Genomic DNA, 13036 nt, shown 5'->3' with positions numbered 1-13036 from the left:
AACTTTTAGAAAATCTTATTATGAGTCAATTTCAATTTATTTATTCATTAAAGACTTGAATTTCAGAAATTACTTTACTAAAGATAATTAAATCAAGTTTAGATAAACTAAGTTTGAAGTAAATTAGAGTTTTTATCTAATTTTAAAATTATTGGATAATTTTCTATATTTAAATTATAAAGTTTAGTAGTAGTAAAATAATAAGAATTTTATATTATTTGATTTAAATATTTGAGATTTTGGAATTTAATACTTTAATTTTTATGAATAAAAAAATTAATTATATTATCTCTAATTCCTGGATTAGAGTATTTATTTTAAAATAATTTGTAAATTGATGAATAAATATTATTTTCTTTAAAGATAATTTTATTGGATTAAAATTATTTTTTAATTACCCTATTACCCCTATTATTATTAAAAATACCTAAACTACGCAAAACCCTAATTCTAGCCTAACCCTAACACACTCTCACTTCACATCTCTTCTCCCAGTACCGTAGGACCCCTTCCCAAACACACCATACAAACACACCCTCACAACAATTGAGAGAAAGAGAGAGCACAGAGAGCAAAGGAAAGAGAGAGCGAGGAGCCACGCTGCCGCCGCCGTTCAGTCAACCTCGTCACAACCGTTGTTCCTGCATCATCGCCGTCATGAAAGCTGAGTCACATCATCGTCAGACCTTGACGAACAGCGTTCGGGAAAGAAGCCAAGGAGGAAAGAGACGAGCGTAAGCCGTCACCGTTCGTGCTCCGTTGTCGCTGTCGTTCGTGAACCTGACGCCGTCACCAAAGCTCCCGTCGCCATCAGAAGCTGTTGCCATCTTCGGACGACCCGAGGAGAGCGAGGGAGGATGCAATGGAGAAGATGGAAAGGTGCGGTGGTTTCCCTCCCCGCCATTGCTGTTTGAGGCTGACCAGAAGAATGGAGGTGACAGTGGCGCTGCTACAAACGACAACAAGCGGCTGTGTCATCGCCAAAGCTCTCTATCATCGTTTTGCTCATCGAAAGTCATCACTGGAATTGCAACTGCTCCATTCCTTGGTTCTTCTCTAAGCATAGTAAGTTGTTTTACTCTGAAAATCTCGTTTATCGTTATTTCGATATATGTCGTTGAGGTTTTTACGGCGTTATTATAATAGAGTTGAGTTTCGATTTTTGCTTATCGCATTTAGAGTTTCTGCTATTGTTGAAGAAGCAACACAGAGCGGTGGTTGCGGCTGCCACTGCTGCGGGATGGTAGAAAGGGGTTTTGACACGTTTTATAGCTTTCAGGTTTCGACTATGCGATATTGATATTGATGCAAAAATATTTTTTGGTGATTATGTGAGTCTTATGAATTGACTGCATTATTTTGAAAGAATGCGATTGTTTACTTGATTGAATTCTTGATTAATTGAGTTGGCGTTGTGAGGGTTAATGAAAGATTGATTCGGAAATTCGATTGGTATATTTATATTGAGAAATGAGTTGCATTGGAAATCTGATTTATATACGTTTATATTAAGGAATGGTTTAGTTTTGAAACTATTTGAGAAGGCTGAGAATTCTGAATTATGAATTGATTTTGTTGAAGTTCATTTGAATTGTGATTGATGAGATTGGTTACTTGAGTTCTGCACTTTGTTGATTCCTTGAGTTGGGTTGGTACTTTTGAGATAATGGTTTATTGGAAGTGATTTGAACGATTGAGAGATGTTTGGTTTGCTTGTTGGGACCCTTGAAGGGTGGCAGAGTCCGAATTTTAGAAGAGATGCTGCCAATATTTTTACAAAACTCTGAGGCTTTGTTTGAAGCGTTATTTAAAAGAAAATTTGATTTAAGAATCATATTATTGATTTTGATTTATTATGGAAAGAGTCACATTTTCAGTTCGATTTATTGAGAAGAATTATGTTTTGAGTTTAATTTATTAAGAAAATGATTTTATTTTGAGTTTAATTTATAAAGAAAAGAATTATCATTCAAGTTCGATTTATTAAGAAAAGGATTTTGTTTTGAGTTTGATTCATTAAGAAGAGGATTATATTCTGAACTCGATTTCATATGAAAAGAACTATGTCTTGAATTTGATTAAAGAATCCCGTTTTTAGAAGTTTTGGTGAATTTTTAGTAATTGAATTTGATTGGTGAAGAAATATGATTTTGGGTCTTTGGAAAATTATTGAACTTGAGAATAAAGTTTGATTGAGATGTACCAGCCTGGGTAGATGCAGTGGAGTGATACCACTTACCCCAGAATGTGGTTGAGATAGGATGATTATGATGATGAGGGATGATGATGATTGAGTTTAGTTATGATTTTGAATGAAATGAAATGAGACTGAGGATGAATATGATAATAAAATTGATTCTGAATGTGATATACCTGGCTGGGTAGATGAAGTGGAGTGATTCTGCTTGCTCCGGGTTATGGTTTGAGTCTCCGGGGTAGATGCAGTGGTTCGCCCCCACTTGCTCCTGGTTGAGAATGATATGTGATTTAAAACTTTATCTGAGCCACGGATTTCCTTGGGTAGATGTAGTGGGTCGACTCCACTTGCTCCAAGTTGAGATTTGAGATTCTGTTAACCTTTCATCATAAGATGTAGCCGGACACTTATACCTTTCTAGACGTTTCTCCTTGAAGATGTAAAATTTCTCTTGGTAGATGCGCGCACGTTGGGACTGTCCAGGGTTAGCTATCGAATATATCGGGTTTGGCTGTATAACTGACAGATGAGCTCATTGGCCATAGGGCAGGCATGCATTATTTGCATCTATGTAGCATTGTTTGGGTGTGCATATTGTACTTGGTTTACCTATATGAATAATACTGCTTAACCGATCATTGCTATACTTGATATAATTGCTCTTGATTGTGTTTGAACTGCATTACTTGTGATTTTGACTAATGGTTCAGATTATGGTGGTTGGAGTGTGATTTGATTTTGTGCTAGGCCGATGGCTGTGAAATGATATTGTTTTGGGTCGGAGACCGTGATTTGGTTATGTTTAGGCTGGAAGTCATGATTGGATGAATTAGTGGTAAGTTTAATGAAATTTCTCCTTTGGTATATGTAGCAAAAGCTTATGAGATATTATGTTTAATTACAATTTTTTTATAAATTCAAAATATGCATCCGGGTAATTAACTAATGGTTTTCGAAAAGGTTTCAATTTTTGGATGATTAATAGTTTTCACAAAGATTCATAAGACAAGCGATGATCACTGGAATCAAAAAATAGTTTTCTTTTAAATATCCTCTTATGACAATTCTTAAAAGCCCTCTACTGAGAACCAGCAAGGATGATGTTCTCACCCCCTTATAGATTTTTCTTTTCAGGCCGGGCAAAGAATTTAAAGAATTCCTTATGCGTATCTGATATTTGTATATTATTGTATATATATATTGTAGTTTTTCCTCACCTTTATTATTATATCCTTGTAAGAGTGATATGAGTTGTAATGATTGTATATTTATAATATTTGCAAGTTACTTGTATATCAAGTCATATATGATGATTATGATTGATTTTGGTTATATATGCATGTTTGTTATTAAGAAAAAGTATTTTCGTTTTTTCAAAGAAAATAGCAATACGGTTTCGAGTCAAAAGCTCCTATTTTATTATTAAGTATATGAAAGTCGTCGTAATCCTTCTCGCTATCAGAGTGGCGCAGTCGAAAGCGTGATATTCTGATAGTAAGAGTGTTACAATACTGCTCCTAGATCGCTTCTCTAACCAACTTTTGTTTTTGCTATTAAATCTTTACCGACTTTTTCTTTGGTTTTTATCTTTTCTTCAACATTTTATCTTTCTTTTACCTTCTCCTCACTAATATGTTCTTACCACTCTTTAAGTGTTTTATAAACGTAATTATAAGTTTCTAAGTTTAAAGTTGTCTTCGTAAGACTTTTAGAAAAAAATTCCCTTCTTGCCGTTATTTTATTATTTTTAATAATATTTTATTATAAATTTTTGAAAATTACATTTTTAACCCAAAATTTTATTAAATTATATTTTGTGCCCTTAACTTTTGATATTTATACTTTAACCCTCTAAACTTTTAGTATTTATACTTTCCTCCCAAAATATAAAAATATTTACACTTTGACTCCAAAATGGATCAAAGGACTGTTCTTGAGTGTTCTTGGTAAAACTCAAAGTGTTCTTCGTGTTCTTTGTAAATTCTTCAGATTCTTCCTTTAATCCTGACATATTTTTCAATCTTTTTGGTAACCGATTTTTTTTCTAACGTTCTAATTAAATTGGCAGCCACTAAAACCCCATGATTTCTACTTGATTTCAACACAAATTCATCTTAATTTAAGGCGTACGGTTTGGATTTCTACTAGCCCTCAAGAACAAAATTCATAGCTTGAATATCATCAAATTTCATCAAATTTTCACCAAAATTTCAACAAGAATCACTCATATAAACAATCAATTTCAAGCATAACTAAACCAAGCAACAATCACACAACTCAAATACAATTAGTCAAGATTAATTTCACCAAAGGTGGAAGATACTTTTTTTCATTCTTTTTTACTTTATTAACAAAGTCTTTCATATTAGCAGTAGTCAAGATAGGGGCTTTCTCACCTGAAAAACAATACACAAACACAAAAATTCAATACAACATCAACCACTCCACAGCCACAACATAAAACATACAAACCTAAATTACCTAAGTACTCCTCAATCACTTCCCTATCTCCTTCAAGCTCCAACAAACTAGAGTTAGACAACAATTCGGATGATGACATAACCGAAACCAAAAAATCCAACACATAATCCTCACTCTTCGTTCTATTTTCACAATCCAGAATCTTCTTCGGTTTTGAAGACCAAAACACAGGGAATCTTTCATTCATTAACGAATCCAGGAAGAAGGGATAAAATTCCTCACCAATTTGCACCTTCACAAACATCCCCTTAAAATCCTTAAACAATGACTTATACAAATTAAAGATACTACGACCCGGATAACTACTCAATTTTATCCAAGACCGCTTCCATACACCCTTCACCTGAAAGAGAGAGAAAAACAGTTCTAGAGATGGATAACATTCCAAATATTTCATCAAACACTCAAAAGTTCGCACAAAAGTCCAGGAATTAGGAAGTAACTATGTGAGAACACAGTTCAATTGTGACAAAACCCCACATTCAAATTCTGAAAACGGAAGCCTCATACCCAATTCTATCAACATGCAAGTGTACAGGTAAAAGTAGGACCAATCATACCTCTTCTCACATATCCTATCACTTTCCCCATAAGGTAAGAATTTAACCTCTAACTGCTGCCCACTTTTCACCCAGTTAACATCGTTTAATTGCAACACTAAACCGACAGTACTAAAAATTGAAACTCGACTCTTACGTCAACATCAACCCAACCATAAGGGTCCCCCTCGTTAACGACATCTACCTTCTTCTTCCCCATGACTCGACAAAACCCAAACAAGCCAAGCAACTAAACGGACAACTGTAACACAAACAAATAAACACTAACCTTTTTTACTCATGATCTTCTCCTCACACAAAAACATTACAGCTTCACAAGGAAAAAACTGTTTACAAGATACTTGTCTTAATGGAAAGTTACTAAATCCAAAAGCACACACACACACTCTCTCTCTCTCTCTTTCCACTAACCCAAACGTTTTTTATATCCCAACTAGATAAAGTACAATCCCAATTTTCACCCATATCATCGGCCCAACTCTTCCTACGAAAAAAAAAACACGTTGAACTTGGAGGTTACGAGCATGCTCTATCCGACATATACCAACCGAGGATATAGCATCTCAAAAGCTCAACATGCTTATATTCTACAGGCCAAGCTTGGGGACTGTGAATCATGCCAATAACCTCGGTATGAAAACCATCAACATAGCATATCTCGGACAGAGCCAGCACGTGCACAAAGTTCCAGAAGTCAACGTTAAGGCCGGAGATCAATTATAAACCCGATAATCATAACACAAGCTAACATTTGAAAATTAAAATATATTGACCACTACCATCCTAAAAAATAGGCACCACAAAGTCTAGAATGATTACAAAACAACAAGCTCTGTTACCTATAAAAAGAGGAGAGACCAAATGAACAAGACAAGTTGAAAAACCAAGAGATTAAGCACTAAAAGTAAAAAAGCTTTCAAAGAGCATTATTTTTAGTGATTCCACTGATTTGAGCATTAGAGTAGTTTTTGCAGTTTTTGCAGGGATTCCGACGTTTGAATCTTCGTAAGAAGAAAAGACGGATCAACGAAGCCAATAAACCCAGCGCCTGACAAGTTCAAGCTATATGCATCGGCTGGACCATTGATCAACATAGAACAGTGCTGAATTTTCAAATCAGTTGACATTGACCCTTTTTTATGCTTATGGTATTCACATCGAGCCATTTCATTTTTGTCATGCATTGATCCATTTATTAGTTGAGCACTGAGCGATGCCGATCAGTACTTTCTTATCGTACCATTCCGCTTATGGTATGACCACTTTTTATTCACTCTGTTTTTGTTATAATGGGCCTGATTTAAGAAGACTAAAGAACAGAAAACAAAAATTAAATCCATTGAAGTCCCAAATTCCGTCCAAACAAAGGTCCCAAATAAATCCATATGGGGACGACTCATATCCCCCAGCTGGGACTCGGAACAAATGGAGGATTTATAGGTCTCTCTCCTCAAGCTGCATTCGAATTCGAATCCAAAAAGTGGGAAATAGGACCCTCTTCTAGAGAGTGTGTGCGAGTGTAAGGGAAAAAAAAGGTGCCTAGACCAAAATAAAAACTAACAAAACATATTCAGAGTGCTCGGCTTTATATGTTGTTCTGTTTGTCCCAAACCAAGACAAAAAAAAATATTAAGAGTGTATCACATGAGAACAAAAAATTATAATAAAGTGAGAAAATAAAACCTAGAGAGATGCATATAAATAGTCAAAATTGGAAAATAAAACTACATGACCTTTTTAAGTGATTGTATAAATTTTTTAATAACTTTTAATCCTAACCATTTCTGTAAAGTAGTTGGCATCTGAATTAAGATGAACCCAGCTCAATCTACCCAACAATTTTGGCCTGGAATGAAAATTTGTAACAACTGTTCCCAACTTTGGAGTAGGAAACACGTAGGACCACATCAATGATCAAATCTTAACTCATTATTAAAATGTTGAGAAACAAAACTCACTGACATCATAACAAATATTGCTAAATTTATCGAGGCAAAGGTGCAAGAGGAAAACATTCAGTTAGGTTTACTTAATCTTCAGCTATGGTCTACACATCTTGAGCTTAGCATGGGCCTTGAAGAATCTTGACCTATAAAAACTACTACTTAACATTGAAATTGTATCAGACCAAAAAGAAAACTATTGAAACTAATCATATGGTAATGTTAAGGAGACAAAAAAAAGTAGCCAGAACTTGTATTATTTAACATTTATTAATTATCGCAACAGTTAATGAATGTTAAATAAGACAAATTCTAACTGTTTTTGCCTAATTTTCTTTGGTTACCAAACATTTCCGTTGATCATAATACCTTTCTTTTTTTGATAGTATAATTCTATAAAGTTACCAAAATTGTCTTCACCAAATTATCCTTTTCTTCAACTAGGAAATTGTAAAGCTCGTCATTTAAAACAATTATTATCAGTCGGTGAACATGATAAGTAGTAAAAATATTGTAGAAAGAAGCTCGATATCATACTACCATAAAACTTTCAAATGCCAATTATTGTTGGACAATATTAGACCATAAAAGACATATTAACATAATGGGAAAAGTATAAAAATACAAGATTGAAAGAAAAGAAGAGTAAGGAAAGGAGTAATATCAGTGGAAACCACTTGTGCCATGTTGCATTGAATTGAGTTTTGGATTACATGTCATTAACTACTAACATAAATTATAGGCATTAAAAGAATTGCCAGTCCCAATCAATTACACCTGGAACAACAGACATCAAAAGAAGCTAATACAAGTAGAAAAAGAATACAAGTCAAAAATCACTGCAAGATTAATAATAATACAAACAAGACTTACAAAAAAAGAAACAAAAAACTACGAACTCAAGCCAGAAACCTCAGCACTAACAAGCCAATAAAGCCAGAATTGTGATTCCACTAGAAAATGGGGATCAAGGCGCATACAAACGCCAGCCAAGTCAACAACAGCTTCACTGTATTCTTACCGATTGATGCACCGGAACTAATATGTTGAGGCCTGAAAAAGAAAAAATATGGCATAATTTAACCATTTGCACTGGAAAAGAAAAATGTCTGTTGAAAGAGAAGGATTGGGGAACATACTTCTGCAGTTTCTGAAGGGCGCCGCAGAAAAGGGCATTGTCTGGCATGGGAAGCTCAGTCTTGTTGTTAGCCTCTGGATTGACAACTCTGATGTATGTTTCTTGACCGAGATACCAGTTGTCGAGGTTTTCTGTTCTGAGATTCCAAACTCCGACATTGTCCAGCGAGACTAAAATTGCTGTCCATGCTCCGGGATAAACCTACACCGGAAGACAAGGGAAGACTTTAGGTACATGAAAGACATTGTAGAAGTTCAACGGTACATTTGAAATACAAACTTTGTAATTGGTACTGAAGAAGCAGCATAAAATATTTAAAAATTATCCAGTTATTTTCCCCTTTGGCACAACAGGCTATCCAGATAGCATCCTCTGACCGAGTGGTAGCTACTTTGCTACCAGCTATCATAATTCCGTGTTCACCTTAATCCAGCCTATTAAGTAGCCTTTTCAAGGTTCTGATGCCAATGTTAAGTATCTAAGGAAAGTGAAAAACCATACCTTAAAAACTAGCTGTTTAGAGAGTACCACTCTCCTTCAATACAACATCAAGCATCCCATACTACCCGATATAGGACTTTGGTCACCCCATAATACCCATGTCCCCTAGTAGTATGCTTGCCAATTGAGGTTTTCGAGGGTAAATGATGAAAAAGAAGAGCTTGAAGGGTAAAACAGGTTCAGTTGTCACAACAAGTTCCAACTCCAAAACTGCCTTGTTTACAAAGACTTGAGCAGAAACACATGCGAACAGGAAAAACTAACGACAAAACAGAAGTTCTAATGATGATTTGACTGCTTTTTTATTATTCTTTTGATGACAGATTCATAAACAAGAACATATAAATGTTTTCAAGAACAGGATAGCATTAAATATCAGTATACCTGTGCTGTGGTGCGAGCTATTCCATCCCATTTGTTATATGTGCCCCTGCTATTATTAGTCCACTCCCCATAATCCATCCTGCAGACAAAGAAACAAGTTCTAAGTGATATTGTAAGTTCTGAAATGGAATGGCACACAAATGAGAAGGGAATATATCCCTACCCGACGACGAAAAAGGCATAACCATCCAAGTGATAGGAATGCATCTTGGTGTCGTTGTTTTGCAGTATAATCTCCATAAATCCCCTGTAAGTTCCATTAATCACCGATGTCTTGGCCTGAGGTGGTCCAGTTATAGGATTGGTGGGGAAATCAAGCTTGTATACTCCTTTTAATTTGTACTTGTCAGCAAGCCTGATTGGAGTGGAAGGATTGACAAAAGAGATGCCACTGAGTGTTGCTCGATTCTTCCCGTTGATTTTCTCTCTTGGCTTGTTTCTTAGTACATAAATTTCAGTCACATTGATGGAACCATATCGGAAAGACCCTTGTGGGTTGGGACGAGCACCACTTGCTGATACATTCCATCTGCATAATTAACCACATAATCACAAGAGTCAGTCGTCAAGTTTTTGCTTCTCAACACTCAAATTTAAAAATCTAATCTACATAAATTCTAGTGGTGCTATGACTTAATTAAATGTTGTAGTTTAATATTTGCAAAACATTTAATATCTCCATCAACTGGGACACTGATGTACTACAATAAATTTAACAAATATCTCTGTCACTTAATTTGAAAGTGTTCCTGAAACTTAAGAATGATGAATGAAGAGAAGATAATCAACCATGTTCAGTGGAATAATGGAACAATAATGTTATAGAATTGCAGCATAAAGAGACCTGATGGATCTTGCTTGGTTCATTGAGAAAGTCTTGTCAAATTCATCATCTGGAGGTGGTGGAAGAGGACCATGCGCCTTACCCTTGGAATTTGTATAGCGCAAGATACCAACTCCGGTTACTCTTTGCCAGCGTGATTCGTTCACAAACCTGGCGCTTGCAACGATATAGTAATCTGAACTTGCGTTCTGATCCATGGTTACCAGAAAAGAATAAGACTGTCCAACATGAATATCTAAGCTAGTGTAATTCTGTTGCACTGTATACGATCCCTCACTCTCTGCTAGAAGTAAATTATGGCTCTGGATCCTGAAATTCAGACTTGTTGACACTCCAACATTATGTACACGAAGTCGGTAAGTTTTCCCTGTTAAACATTATCAGAAAAATTCAAGGTCTAAACACCAAGCCTCAGCTATACAAACCCACAATATTGATTCATGAGCAATGACGATATTCAAATTCAAGTACCGTAACAACATTATGGGAACAACAAAATTCTTTTCTGCATATATTCTAACATATTTTTACATGCATTATTCAAAAGATATAAGTAAAGTGTGTGAGTACATGAAACCCTGTTGGCTTCTATACTATTATTTGTTCTAAAATTATTATTCTCAACATTCATATGTCGTCAGGTCCCATGTACCCAAACCAATTTTTTTGTGGGTAAAAGAACCAACATATATTCTAGATATTGCTTCTTTGTTTTCATGACTAAAGTCTAAAGAAGTCCAAGATTCTCATGTTGGAATTATACATGACCATACCATGTGCACATCTCCACCATTCATTAAGCTACCTTAAGATGATGAAAAGTAGACATATATAAAGGGTAATAGAGACAATAGTAGAGATGTGCACAATGGCAAAGAAAAGGTTAAAGAAGCAATGGAAGAGATATGCACATGACAAGGTCATGTGCAACTTAAGACGATTCTTTTCCCCAACATTACATGAACTATACAAGGAGACATTCAAGTCTCTAACTTTGACCCAAATGGTATGAAATGATATCAGACCTAACAAAACCACCAATTAGTTAAAATAGATAATAAACAAAAGAACTCAGAGTTCATATTAAATTTCTTCCACTTACCAGGATGAACATCAAACTGCTCAAAATCAATGCCGTCGGGAACAAGTGTATCATTATATCTATACGGACCCTTTCCATTGATGAGAACACCATCAGGCATCCCAAGATCTTTTCCAGCATCAAGGTCCTTCCTCAAATCCTGCATTCCAAGTATTAATTATTGCTTAGCCTGACCAAGATATTTACTTAATCACTTTCTTCTATTTAATTCAATCAACAAAAACTAACCGTGTGATTGCGAGTGTACCAATCGCCAATCATAATGACAATGTCCCCATGTGGGGTGTCAAAAGGAATTGGAATAATGGGTCGGTTGTTTATAATGAATCCACCAAATCCACCAGCTGCTCTCTGCATATTAAGTGAAGGGAAGTAGAAGAAGCTTCCAATCTGATCCTTAACCTGAAACTGGTAAGTCCAGTTCCACTTTGGAGGAATTGGACAGTTTGTGCCAAGAACACCATCTTGCCAAGAACTTCTTCTTTGCTGAACCCCAGACCTGTCTCAACAACCCATAAACAAATATCCATAAATTCATCTCAAAGCTTCTTTAATTAAGAAAACAAATAAAAAAGATCTTAACTTCGGGAAAAAAAAAGGCAGAGAAAAGAAAAAAGAACACCCTTTACCAGTGAAGGAGGAGGTTCTCATCAAGCTTGTTCCGGACATTGACAACAACGTTGTTGTTTGTTGTCACATTGATGGTTGGACCTGGAAACTTGCCGTTTATAGCAATGACCTGAAAATAAATAAAAAAATACAATGCAGATATATATTATATGAAGAAAGTTTTGTTACTAAAACTGAAAACTAAGTAGCACCTTTCTAATCACTCTACCAAACACTAGAATATAACTAAGTGAAAAAACTCAAAACTACTCATCGTGGCATTTCCACAAAAACCACATAGGCATTTCAAATTTTCAAGCTTCACATTGCTATTTGGTGTGACCTATAGTAGATCTGTAAGTAAAAAGCTTGAAACTTTAGGGAATTGAAAATAGAAAAGTAGAAAGCAACCTGTTGAGGAACTCCAAGAGGAGAAGCAGTGAGGTAAGTGACCTCAAAGTTGTAGAAAGCAAATGGATCCTCAGCGTTAGTGAAGTTGAGAAGCAGAGAAACGTTGGTTAGGAAGAAGAAGAAGAAGAGCACAAGAGCTTTAAACAAAGCCATTGGCGTGAGATTCAGAGCAAAGTTTTAAGTTTTGTTGAGTAGACCCTTTATTTTCTTTTATCTGAAATTACATTATCAAATATCAATTTCTATCAGAAAAATAGAACTCCGTGGCAGATAGATACAGAAAAAGAGAGAGAGAGAGAGAGAGAGAGAGAGAGAGAGAGAGAGAGAGAGAGGGTTTGAATGGGGTGTGAAAGGAGTTTGTAGTGTAGAGTGGAAATGGATGATGGGTGGAATCAAAGGCTTTCAAGGGGTGACAGCAAGTAGCCAGTTCATACCTTGCATATTCTGTCTTCTCTATTTGACCCTTGTTCCTCATAAATATAGCTTTACCCCCCTTTTTTTTAATACCACTTTTTACTCTTTTTGATTGCTTATTTTAGTCAGAATTTAATTTTAAATGGACGTGATATTAGTATATTGTACAAATGTGGTTTAAAAATGTGTAATACTAATATATGAACTTGAGGTATTTTTATGTGAAGAGAAGAAAAAAAAACAACTTTCATTTGTCCTTTCTTACAAAATATTACCTTTTATGTTAAAATTTGAAATTTATTAAAAGCTCCCCACAGTTCCCACTGAGAAAGATTGTTTGCCTCACTAAATAAGGGTTTTTCATCCTACTAAATTCCGTGTTTTCATATGTGCACAAATGACACGGTTAAACTTATTTCATGACGTATATAGTTATATACCATGACTCTTCC

At 35.3% G+C, this 13036-nt stretch overlaps 1 protein-coding gene across 1 annotated transcript; it reads right to left on the bottom strand.

Moving 5' to 3' along the window:
• Nucleotides 1-7844: 7844 nt before the first annotated feature.
• Nucleotides 7845-12604, bottom strand: LOC107486816 (monocopper oxidase-like protein SKU5). The gene is made up of 9 exons (XM_016107386.3): nucleotides 12171-12604; nucleotides 11780-11889; nucleotides 11379-11649; nucleotides 11151-11289; nucleotides 10049-10415; nucleotides 9368-9733; nucleotides 9205-9283; nucleotides 8321-8520; nucleotides 7845-8234 (listed from the first exon to the last, which is right to left on the bottom strand). The coding sequence occupies exons 1-9, from the start codon at nucleotides 12321-12323 to the stop codon at nucleotides 8135-8137; spliced, it is 1785 nt and encodes a 594-aa protein (XP_015962872.1). The 5' UTR covers nucleotides 12324-12604; the 3' UTR covers nucleotides 7845-8134.
• Nucleotides 12605-13036: the final 432 nt, after the last annotated feature.

This window comes from Arachis duranensis, chromosome 1 (assembly GCF_000817695.3).
Source record: "Arachis duranensis cultivar V14167 chromosome 1, aradu.V14167.gnm2.J7QH, whole genome shotgun sequence".
NCBI lineage: Eukaryota > Viridiplantae > Streptophyta > Magnoliopsida > Fabales > Fabaceae > Arachis > Arachis duranensis.
This window is presented reverse-complemented; position numbering and strand designations above follow the sequence as displayed.